The following is a 12,580-nucleotide window of genomic DNA, read 5'->3' on the forward strand; positions in this document are numbered from 1 at the left end:
TGACACAGGCAGAAATGCATTGATAATCGGACACCTTTGGATGGATTCCTGTCTCTAAAGTCATTGGGAGAATTCCTTTGCTTCTTACAATTAAGTAAAAACAGAGGTGATGCTAAAACACATGGCAACATAACAAAAGCTTTTTGTCTCTTCAGTGATATTTAGAAATAGCTGTCCCTTTAGGAAGTGGAGATACTTCTGAATTTTCTTACTACTTTGCTCTCAAAACATGTGTAACTCCCTTATAGAAAGATCACGTCAAGCTCGTTTTTTCTCCTTTTCTCTCAGCATAACTTCATTGACTACTATCAAAATTTGACAGAACAAAGGGAAAGTGTGATTCATTAGAAGAGCAACAATAAGCAGAGAGACAATTATAATTTTACTGTCCCCACCAAGGCTGTCTCTGTGAAAGGAAGTTTGAATGGGTGCCACAACGAGTACCACATTTACAGTGAGAAAAGGCACAGTTTTACTCTAACTTAACTGCTATGTAGAGGGAAAATCTTTAAGATGTGGGGTTTTGGCTGGCTGGCTTAGGCAGAACCAAAAGATACCAAAAATGCACAATCTTCAAAGAGACAGGGTGATTTTTTTTCTTTTAAAATGATGTATTAAGTAATCTCTACAATGTTTTAGAGTTTCAGAACTGTCACTATGCTATATTTGATAACACGCAACAAGGGGCTTAAAATCTGTCATGTCTTTTGGACATGAATGCTTTCATTTTGTTCTTCTGAGGCAAATCTCACATCTTTGATATTTAGGCTTTCCATATTCAATATATCATCAGGAGGTGTTTTACTTTAGGGGATGAGTACATCCTGTACATTTGTAACTTTTCCTGTACATTTACACCCTCCCCAATACATTCTTCAGCAAGAACAAGGAGATCTGATATGAGGTAAACAACAGTGGATAAAAATAAATTTGGCTATTTAAAAGTTGGATTTTAAGTGGTTTTATTTCTTTGGAGAAAGAAGGGAAGAATGATCAAGAGCAAAAAATTGTGGGGGTTTTTTTTCAGTTGACCTTTTACATCTCAAAAAAGGGCAGAAGCCCAATTTAGAAGAAATATCTCTTTGTAGGTCATCTTTAATAAAAGTACAAGATGATTCTTCTCCTTCATCTCACTGTGTATCACACCAAATGACAGCATTTTATTTCCTTTGGGATGGTAGAAATAAAGTAAATGGAACAGAATGAGGACAGATGATAAATACTCTCTAACACTGTATTGTCATTTATTTTTTTTAAAGAAATAGAACTGTTATCATACAATGAGTCCTTCAGTGAACTGATAAAGGGATCTTTTCTGGCCTACATGAATTTATTTGTATTTTATGGTAATACAAGCAGATTCCATACTCCTTCATTAAAACACTTGAAAAGAAACAGAAAAGGGATTAAAAAAACAGTTCTTTTCAATAATGTACCATAGAACAGCCACATGCCTCAGTGTTTCTGTTAGCATTACCTGATGGTTCATTTCATTAAACAACTTCTTAATATATTGGTGCAAAGTAGATTGTTCCATACTTCCATAAAACACAGATTTTAATGCTCTATTTGATAAGCAGTATAAATAAGATATCTTTCATTGCTTCATTCATCTACTACTATTTCATAATGGAACATGGACAACAAAGAACTAAAACTAAATAGGAAACAATTAGGTATTTGAAGAATTTTAGAAACATACTGAGTTCTGTTCAAGTCAGAGGATTTTTTAAAAGGAAAAACTGATTATCATATAATTGAAAAAAACAGGGAATTAGATGGGCCATTACAGAAGCATCACAGTAACAATGAATCACAGACTGTAAAGTCCAAAGCCCTGGCAAGTATCAAATGAGTCCCGCTGTTTGAATTGAGAGAGGATCAGGTTATAGCCAAGCCAACCCTGATCTACAGTATGTCAACAGAATAAGAGTATCTTTGGGTTATATGCAAGAAGTTAAAGGTTTACCAGTAAGATACTTGTCTATCAAAAATAACTTTTAACACGCCTGTCTACAATTTAGAAGCATCCTCTGTGAAGGATACCCTCTGACAAAAGGCAACAAGCCTGACTCAGCCCAGGGTGCCACGGGGTGCTGTGGTACCAGTGTGACGGGACACAAACCCCAACGGGAGAGCAGCGCATCTGGCTTCCTTGGCCACAGCACCCCTGACAAAAGGGAAACTGGGCAACGGGCAGGATCAGTAGTACTCCTACCACATTTGCATTTGCTAATTGGTGCTCCAGGATTTGAAAACATGATTTTCGTGCATGTTTTGTGAAGTCTCCCCATATGGATGGGTCATTACGCTGGGTGCGCTTCTCATGCCAAGACAGCAGGGAAGAGAATCAGAGCAACATGCACAAAGCCATTCAAATGAAAGTGCAGAATTTGGTTCGTTTTCTTCAAGGAAACAAACTTTCTGCATTAAGATGACACAACTGTCTGCAAATGAGGTTTTACCCACTAGCAGGTCCTAACCAAATGAAAACAATTACATTAAAGACTACACACCATACAGAAAGTCTGTCAAAAGAAGCCTGTTTCCAGCCACTGAGTGAGCAAATGTGAGCACACCCATCTTGAATCTTACTAGCAATACACATTAAAAAATGCTATATAAATCTCGCACAACCACAGAAACAAACAGCTGTAGAATTCATAGGTAGCACCTTGTATCTGTAATAGAGACTGCAAAGAAAGCAAATGAGTCCATTGCTTTGATACAACAGAGTTTGTGTGCACAAGTCAAGCACTGTTATTTGCCAGGTAAGTTGTTCCATATGTTAACAACATATTGTTTTAATACCGCCTATTGATTCAGTCTCTGGACCAAAAACACATTTCTTAAGTAGAACCACTATCTTGAGTAGAAGAGGGCTGAATAACCTATTCCTCATGTAATGATCTTGCGGAATTAAAGACCGTGAGTTTGTATGCTGATGGTTATTCAGCCATCCGTTAGGTCCTCCAATTCCCCCCGGAAAGCCTAATAATTTCTACTATTTTCATTCACCATATATTCATTCCTAGCTCCATGCATCACTTGACTCCTTGTCTAGAAAAGGGGATTCCAATTCATTTCACTGCTTAGCTGAGGAAAGTATTTGAGCCCCAAGCTAAAAGGCCCACAGCACTTCCTCTGTTTCTGTAAGTGCTATTTTGAATGCACATATACAGAAGGTCATGATGCCAAAGGAATTCTCAAGGAGAAAGTAAAAAACAGGGTAGAGCAGCTGGACAACACAGGGAGAGGCACATGAAGGAAACTGTATCAGCAGGCAGGCTGCTGACTCACGGAGGAGGTGCCCCATCAGTGACAGCATAGAAAATACCTGCTATTCACATTCTAGTTCATGCATTTTCCTGTTTACTACCCTCTTCATATGTCTTACTCTTACTAGTATTTATATGTAACAATTCGTAGGACAGTAGTAGTGTAGCCACAGTGGTCTGAGAATTTAAGTGACGGAAAAGTAAGAAAAGATAATCGCTTCTATTAGACCAACTTGTATAGCTGTTGCTTGCTTCTGTAAATACAAATTCTATTCTAGCTGTTAAACCATAACCAAGTATAGAAATAGTTGGAAAGGTCAATGGTTTGTTTTATATTATTTACAGAAGTGGCATTAATGTATATACAATCCAAACATTCAAGTAAAGACTCTGGTGCCCAAACTATTGTTAGCATATGAGGATATAATTCCATTTCAACTGTAAATCCAGAAATTACACTTTGCATATCATAGTCACTTTGCAAAGACTAAATAAAAAATACAATTAATTTTTCTTTTAAAATCTTTCATAATGGCTAGAGGTCATTTGATTGTTAAAGTTACTGCCACTTGGAGATACTCAGCACTTAGAAGATAAATTCATAGGCACTGAAACATGTTAAGCAATTTGATTCTTTTCCTAGTTTAAACCATTTTACTTTAAAGAAGAGGCTAAAGATAGCACATGATTGATCTGTACATATGAGGTATCTCTGTATATATGTGTATAAGATACATAGCTCCTAAGTGATCTGGTAATCTAAGGAATATCATCAAGAAAGAAAAACATTATAGTAATAGAATGATAATATCTCTCCAGAATAATTAATCATTTTCTTCCTACACACACACACTCACAAATACACAGTAATATATTTTCTATAATTATTTTTGTGTCAAAAAAATTCAGACCCTGGAAAGGCAATTTACTCAGTGATAATCCCATATGTTTTAATTACTCTACTATAAACCAACAAATATTGCTTCCAATAAATGCAATTACCTAAAAGCAGTAAAATATTCTTTATCACATCCATTGAGAGGAAAACGAAGGACTGACCTTTTCAGAAACTTTTTTAATGGGTTAGGAAAGTATCTTATGACGGGATGCACAGATTTTGTATACACATATAAATGTTTTCAAGTGCTATTTTACTTAGAAGTCACAAACCATTGAGCTTTAAGTGGTGTTTCAGAAACATCAGGGTAACTCTCTTGCATGTGATTAGAACTACGTTACAGTGACACACTTGGTAATAATAGGTGAATGAAACAAATTACCTTTTTTGTTCTCATTTTAACCAGAATGCCAATTAAGCACTTGCAAGCGACTTTCCGTATCCCCATCCAACTGAAGTCAGTTGCAAACTTGTGTTGATTTCAACAGCCTTTACCAAGAGCTGGTACTAAATCAACAAAAAAAAATATCTATTGACAGTAATAGACGAATAATCATAACACAATTTTGTTAACCTAAAACTACATTATAATATTAAAAAATAAAATGTAATAGAGTTATCAAAAGCAATTTACCCTTTCCAAAAGAAGTCTTAAGCATAATGGAACATTATACAAAACAAATTAAAGGAAGGTATTAAACTTACTGATAATCAACATAGGTTTATGGAAATTTTTTCTTGTCAGAGTAACCTGATATTTTTCTCGTACAGGATTACAAATTCAATAATAGCAATAGTGATGATATAGTAAGATCAAAGAACACAGTTCATATTTAATGAACAGTCAATTCTAAGCTTGGAAGAAGCAAGTTTTTAAAAACAAAAGAAAAAAAAGAAAGAAAAAAGAAAATCTTGGGACCTACGCAAAGAGGTGCATCAGTTAGAAATGGGAAAGTTGTGCTACCTTTATACGTGACACTGCCAAAATGCAGTACTGAGTCTACAATTCAGCAAGGATACTGACAAACTGGTGAGGTTGGTAAAAAGGCACAGAAATTATTAAAGGACTTAAAAGATGCCATATTATCAAAGATCCAGGAGCTCAACCTATTTAATATAACAAAAAGAAAGCTGATAATGCTATACATACCAAGGTGGGAGGAAAACTCAATCCTACAGGGCTTTTTCAGTCTAAAACTAATGTTCAAACTTCTATCATTGAGCGTAATTAACTATTGAAACAATTTATATTTTGACAAATTCTTCATTCCCATACTTCTTCAACACAAAACTGAAAACAAAACAAAACAAAACAAAAAAAACAAAAAACAAACAAGCAAAAAGAAACAACACAAAAGGCAGGAACCCTTAGTGATGATGCAACACAGGTCTAACTGCATAATCCCAGGCATTCTCCCTAGCCTCAGGATTTGTTTAGTGATACACTAGTAAAACCTTGATTTTTCATCTCACCTTTGTCTTTTAGCCCAGGCAGAATTAGTTGGAAGAAATCTCTGCAGAACTGACATTTTTCATTAAATATAAAAAAAAAATATAAGCCGTTCAAAAACAGTTTGTGCAAAATATGTGTTAGCAAAGCATGCTAACACAAACAGAGGTGCAGAATAAATGCCTCCCAGAGAACAAGATCAACCTCTGAAATTAAGCAACAATATCAGGGAGAAAGTTTTTCTTAACTCTGGTTTGCAATTATGACCATACCAATTTTTTCTGTCACAGACTGAGAGGGGGGAAAGAATGACTTTGCAAAATAGGGTTGTGAAAGAACAATCCTGTTGGGTCAGCTGGGGTTCTGATCACAGAGCACATGATAAACATCACTTAACAAATAATTCAAAAATAGGGCAGAACATGATTCAGTAATGCACTCAGAACACCTGAACCCAGTCTATATCATGCTACCTGTAAATTGGTACTAAATATTACAATTTTCAGAGCACTCTCATATGGTGAAAAAAAAAAAGCCATTATTTTAAGTAAGAATCAATTACCAAAATGTGATCGTACCCAAGTGGGGCTCCTCAGCCTGCATGCACAGGGCATGAATAAGAAAAGTGAACAGAGCTTGAATTCCCTCGATCCCAATAAATTCCAGCCGCTAGTGAGAACAATTGGGATTGTGTGAACCCAAGTCATTCATTAAAATAACTAATAAGGGACTGAGTTGGACTTTAAGGAGACCCAAAACAGCTTAAAGGAAGAGCTGCTCCTCCTCAGGTCTGATCTGACCATTAGTTACCACATGCAGTTACTCAAACAGTTACCGGGAGTCATTACAAGAGTAACAGAGATCATAAAGCATGGAGTACTTTTAGAGCAGAAAAGGCAGACGGGTCTTCTCACACCCGGCAGCACAACCCAGCAGGTCATGTCACGTCACATCACGCGGAGCCCCTCAACCACACACCCGAACTGCGGGTGACCAGAAGGAGCATGAGACTCACGGCTGGCAATGCAGGAGAAAGACTACCAGAAATTATAATAGTCAGTAACGGTATAACTGCATTTTTTAAACCACATCAGGAAGCTAATCCTTTTGAATTCCGCACAGCCAAATGTTTATGATTTAGTGCAAGTTTAGGAATATGTTTTTCATTTACAGCTTACATGACACATTGATATTAGTGTTGGAGACCATTTGCCAAGAGAAATTACAGGCAAGGTTTCAGCAGTTTGTCTCATGAAAAAGCTGGCACTTGTCTGTCAAGCTGCCTTTTATTTTGCTTCTGTTTTCAGGATTTTTTGATGAAGTTTACGATCCGAGTCTGTAAGGTTTGCGAAACTCTAGTTAAAAGACATTCCTAATAAACATTCCCCACAAGGCATGAGGAACGTCTGTATCCTTCTCAGCATAAGTTGCAAAAACTATTCAGTGGCAAGGCAAAATAATTAATTCCTGGAGTGCCAGGAACCTTCCAGTATCACTAACCAGAAATAATTTAAATTAAGACTGAAATATACTAAATTACCTACCCTATTTTCTGAAGAAGCTTCTTTGGTTTTGCCAAAGGGTTTTTTTACCTTTTGATAAATGAAAAGTGCGTTTATTTTCCACATAGGTATTAGAGTAATAGCAGAGTTTATAAAAATTGCCTCATTTGAAATCTTTCAGCCTTCTGAATGTCGTTGATTGTCATGACCATCGATTTATACCCAGTGTCGGTACTCCTCCGGCATACGGTCAGGCGCTTGATGGGAACAGAAGATGTGTGAGCTTCCTAAAGGGGTAGGGTTTCTGAGCACATCTTGCCCAGCCTACTACTACTTTATAGATTATTTTCCACTAATACATGGACCAAAGGAATCAAATTTGTGTTGCAAGATGCAAAAGCAGGTGGCAACCATGCTCCATCCTAGCAACTGAGTGTCACCAGGAAGGACAGAGCAGTCCTGAAGTGCTGAATAGAAACTTGAAAACCTCATGAGCCTTCAGAGTACTTCCCTGTCACCACGAACATGAGGATCTCAGGCTATCGATGTGTTCGTTCACAGAAAAAAAGCCATGATCGGGGAGGGCTCTTCTTGTTACAGCATGAGGAGCCAGGGCGCACACAGGTGGCCAGATGCCCCACGGAGCTTTCTGAAGGCCGAGAGTCTCCTCAGCAGGGCACCTGGTGTCCACACTGCACCTCAGAAGTGACCACAATTCACACGCAGGCTCAAGACGCCCTCTGCCCGTCTCCGTGACAGGAGATACCAGAGCCCTCGTATGAAGGATGATGCTGCAGCTAGGAAGGGCCTTGATCATCCTTCTTGCCCGTCGTGGCTACCACAAAGTGAACCTGGGGTGGTCACCCCACGCCAGGGCCTGTCCACACTCCAGACAAGCACAGATACTGTAGTTTTTCCGATTATCCAACTTGCAGCACGCTCTTTCCCGATCCAACCCCGTGATCACAGCTTGCTTTGGGCCATTATGCCGTGAGGTCTCTGCTGCTTCACATGCAGATGAACATGCCCTGGCCCAGGTCCCCTCGGAGAGATCCGCACGGTCCACAGGACCAAAAGGGCCTCAAAGATGCTTTCGGAAACATGTCCCGCTTCCTGGTGAGCTCTGCTGTTTAATCACATAATTACAACCCAAGATGAGAGCGTAAATGGTCATGCGGCTACATTTAAGAAGAAATATTCTGCATGAAAAAAGAAGTCAGTCATTTGCTGAGCCATCACAGCATTAAAAACTTCAAGGGGGAGGAATTAAAAAACAGATAAATAAGCACACTTAATTGCTATGCAACTCCTGCACCATTCTGGGTCGGTGGCCAGAGCTGGACGCAGGCTGAAGGAGGGAAGGCTGCGAGCAGCGCCCGCCTGCGCGGCCCAGCGGTCAGGCCCCAGCTTTGCTAATGCTGAAGGCAGCTTTAATGAAGACGGCCACAGAAAACAGCTCCATTAGATACAGTTCTGAACGCATAAGGATACCACGGCAATGGATTCATAAACACACCGACGCAACTAATGTGTCCCTAACCTTTGCCTAAGGGATTGAACCTTTTAAAAATACAGCTGATTCGATCTGAAAGCTCCTTTGTAAATACTTCAGACAGTTGAACAGGCAAAAAAAAGTTTAAAAAGAAACACTGTTATCTCAAAAAAAGCTCATTGTAGAGACGCTATGGCAACTCGGGGAAAGAAAGGAAGAGAGAAAGAATGATGATGTATGTGGAGAAAATACCACCATCACTGCAAAAAAGGAAACTACACTGTTGTAATTATACCAGCTTTTTAACATCATTTTTTTATTAGCATTCAAGGTAATGTTTCAGTGTATCTCACATATGCGTTTAATGTGAACAAATATGCATTCAAAACTGGTTGAGATCCAAAATGAGCAAGAAGAAAGCACACAGATTTCAATGCTAAATTAAACTGCCACACTGTAGTGCCAGTCGGAAATTTTTTTTTTCCTTTCTCTCACTTGCATCTAGGACTGGCGGAACATTCCCCTCCTGGGCCTCAGTTTTCCTGATGTCTGAAATGTCAGTGTAAGCTCTGCTTTTTGATTTCCCTGCCCTGCTCCTGTATCTTCCCAGCTTGTTTCATTGCAGAGATCAGCCTTTGGTGAAAGGCCACTGTTGTGAGAGGTGGCAGAGGAAGGGACTAGGAAAGGAAGGTTGCTTCAGCTAACACCCAGATTCAATAGTAGCATCTCCTTTGGTGAAGTGAAGAGATAAAACAGAGGGTATCAGGCAATGAGGGAAGAGAGACAAGTAGGAGACCATAAATATTTCTGCCAGCCTCAACTGTCAAAGTGTACATAAAGTTTTCAAGAAATTTGTGTGGCACCTATGACGATGGCAGAGGGGACAATTATTCCTGATGGAAAAAGAAAAGAAAGAAATGTGCGACTCTTTGGAGAACTGAGTAAGAACAAAGATGGAAAAATACACAAACACAACAGACTACAAAATACAAAAGGGTACATAACAGGGGGATGTATAAGAAAGCACAGACAAATGCAGTGGAGGAAACAGAGAAACTGACTCTTGGATAAAAAGATGAATTTGAAGAGAATAGAGAAAATAATGTCCACAAAGAGAGCAGCAAAAGAAGAAAATCTATTTGCAGACAGACATTAGGGGTCAGGGGCATTTTTTTATTTTTTTTCTTAAAGCTCTCTGTTTGCTACCATCATTTTAATTTTGAACTTTTTTTCTCCATAAATTGGGGAACCACACGGAAGAACAAACACTTCCACTGTGACTGACCACCACTTACATTGTAACTAGAGATGACACTCAGATACATTCAGATGTACAAGACATGCACACCAGCCTTTAAACAACAGGGAGACTGCAAGAAAGGAAACTGACAAAGCCAGGGAGAGTCTCTCCTTCCTGATAACCTATGTATTTTAAATTATTTTCCCCCCCTCTGTCCCCCATACCTCCTTTAACATTCCTCAAATGCGTATTACACATAAGAGCTAATTTTACCCCAGGGGCCTGCTTCAGCATGCTTTTGATATTAGCAGAGGTTCAGTTATAAGTACTAAGCTGATATTTTTTCCAGAGGAAAACTAAAATCTTGAACCTTGCTCCTTACAAGAATTCAACTACTTTTCAACTATAAAGCTACTGTGGGCTAAATAGTGCTTTTCTCTCAGGACCCTTAGAAAATACATACAGAATATAATAGGGAGAGTAAGAATTGCAAGAGAAGAAAAATATATACAGCCTGCTGAATGAAACAGATTTGTTCACAGGAATAATAATTGAAAATACATTTTAAATGTCACTCTGCTATACTTGGCCCTCTTTTTATTTGATAATCTGCAAATGCTATTTCAGAAGTAGTTTAAATGTTGATTTAAATATTATGACAGAAGCCAAACATCTTAATTTCCTTGCAGCCTTCTTGTTTTCATTTTGGACAACTTGTGATAGGACTTTTTCACATTATAAAAAGCATAGCTCCTCAAGAAAAGTTCATATTTAAGTTGGATTCTGGCACTCTTAAGAACAATAAGGATACATTTTGACAGTCTTATACAAATACGGGTCTAATATCATTAAAGACAATAAAAGAATGACATAGAAATAGGATCCAGCTCAAAACAAATCAAATTTTAAACTTACACATTTGTGTGTGTGTTTATGTGCATATATACATGTGTGTAAATGAAAAATCCACCTACAGAGAACTGTGGCAGCTCATAAAATCTCATCCTTAACTTGCTTTTTCATATACCATTAGTAAAAGTGTTTGCTTCTACTAAGATGACCTAAAATGCATACCGTAAGGACCATCCTGACCTTTCAGAAACTAACTGTGACCACACCATTAATCTACCACCCAAAGTAAAAACAGGTTTGTGCACCCTACCCTCAGTAACGTATAAATAGGTATACAAAACTGCTATTTCTAACAAACATTTCAATGTTGAGGATTTGGTGCTTTTCAGCAGAAAATTCTTCCTCTAGAATTCTTTAAAATGCATCTGTTATAAAATGATACTTCTAAACCAGCCTCTTTCCCTCTTCCAGCAGCACAGTGTCTCTGCCGTCTGTAACCAGCAAGGATTCACATGTGGTTTTTAAGTCATGTAAAGAAGTTGCCACTGTTTAAAATGTGTTTACAAGTGAAAAAAACTTGAATTTGAGTGGCTCCCACTGCAGCCCAAATGGTTCATCTTTATAGCAGAAAAACTTGGAGTGATAGAGCACAAACTCTTACACCGAACCATGCAACATTGTGTTCAATTATTAGGAGCTGAATTACTTAACAAAGCATTTCTATTTACTATACTATTTATTCTCTTTTCACTTCAGAACAGTAAAGCAAAGCAACTATTTTAAAACAGCTGTGCTAAGAGGCTACTTCAAAAACTCATTACCGAAAGCCACATAGCAGATTTCACTTTAAGTTTACTATTGTTCAATCTCTCATCGTAGACTGAAGTTCACAGCATGCTACTGCCTTGTAATGCTTCTCTGTTCCCAAAAGACCGTAAACGCATCCGGAGAAACTTCATTCCCAACTATCCATCTCATTCTTTTTTGAGGATTAGCTGTCGTGCAATTGCTGTATCTCCAGTACTTTACACTTGGTTATTAAAACACTAACAGCTACCAGTTTTCAGCAAATCCATCTTTTAATATCCAGGGAGGCTCTGTGTGAGTACAGTAACTTGCCTTTATGGTAAACTGAAAGATGGCAAATTAAATTATAACACTAAAACGTTAGTTATACTGCAATAGCTACTAAGTAGTAACAACAGGAATATCAAAACCTACAATGGTACTTGAGAAAATAACAAAAGACCTTAAAATATACTGCTACAGATGAACTCAATACCTAGAAATAACATATGTGCTATAATACCACCTCTAAAGCCTCCATTGGAAAATGACATTTCACTGGCACCAGGTCTTGAACAAACATAGAGTAAGATACACTCATTACTTACTGGTTTAGCGTCACATCTAGGATGAAAGACGATCCAAAAGCATCAACCTGGAAGCTGGCTCGAGCAATGTGGGTAGACTGCAATATTGAAAAGACTGGAATTAGCATTCAGCCACAACAAAACATACCATACAGGTTTGTGAATGCAGAAATTAATTATATTTACTAAGTAACAATATGCCATTAACCAAATAAAATTGCATTGAAATGGACAAAGCAGTCCATGATAATAAACAAAAGATCTGTTTTCTTATTCAAGAATTGCCAACAACACAGCCTGTGACTGGGAGTAGCCCCCCATCTTAACCCATCCACACCGGAGGAAACTACTCTTTGAATCTCCATCCGGGGCAAAACCCTGAGCAAAGGAAAGTGGAAGACTTCCCTTGGCTACTGTGTTACTCGTTCCTTAACCTGGCTCTGCACACAGACCGGTGGAGAACAGCCGAGACGTTACTGGTTTGGTCAGTCTGGG

General features: G+C 38.1%; 1 protein-coding gene across 1 annotated transcript in view; it reads right to left on the reverse strand.

Annotated features, from left to right (window-relative positions):
• ADAM22 (ADAM metallopeptidase domain 22) overlaps nucleotides 1-12,580 on the reverse strand; it is a 136,065-nt gene that overhangs the window by 105,841 nt on the left and 17,644 nt on the right. Inside the window, exon 3 of the mRNA XM_010562646.1 lies at nucleotides 12,107-12,183. Coding sequence (XP_010560948.1) covers nucleotides 12,107-12,183 — 77 coding nt within the window. The remainder of the gene's footprint in view (nucleotides 1-12,106; nucleotides 12,184-12,580) is intronic.

This window comes from Haliaeetus leucocephalus, unplaced genomic scaffold (assembly GCF_000737465.1).
Source record: "Haliaeetus leucocephalus isolate CR32 unplaced genomic scaffold, Haliaeetus_leucocephalus-4.0 Scaffold0, whole genome shotgun sequence".
NCBI classification, from domain to species: Eukaryota; Metazoa; Chordata; class Aves; order Accipitriformes; family Accipitridae; genus Haliaeetus; species Haliaeetus leucocephalus.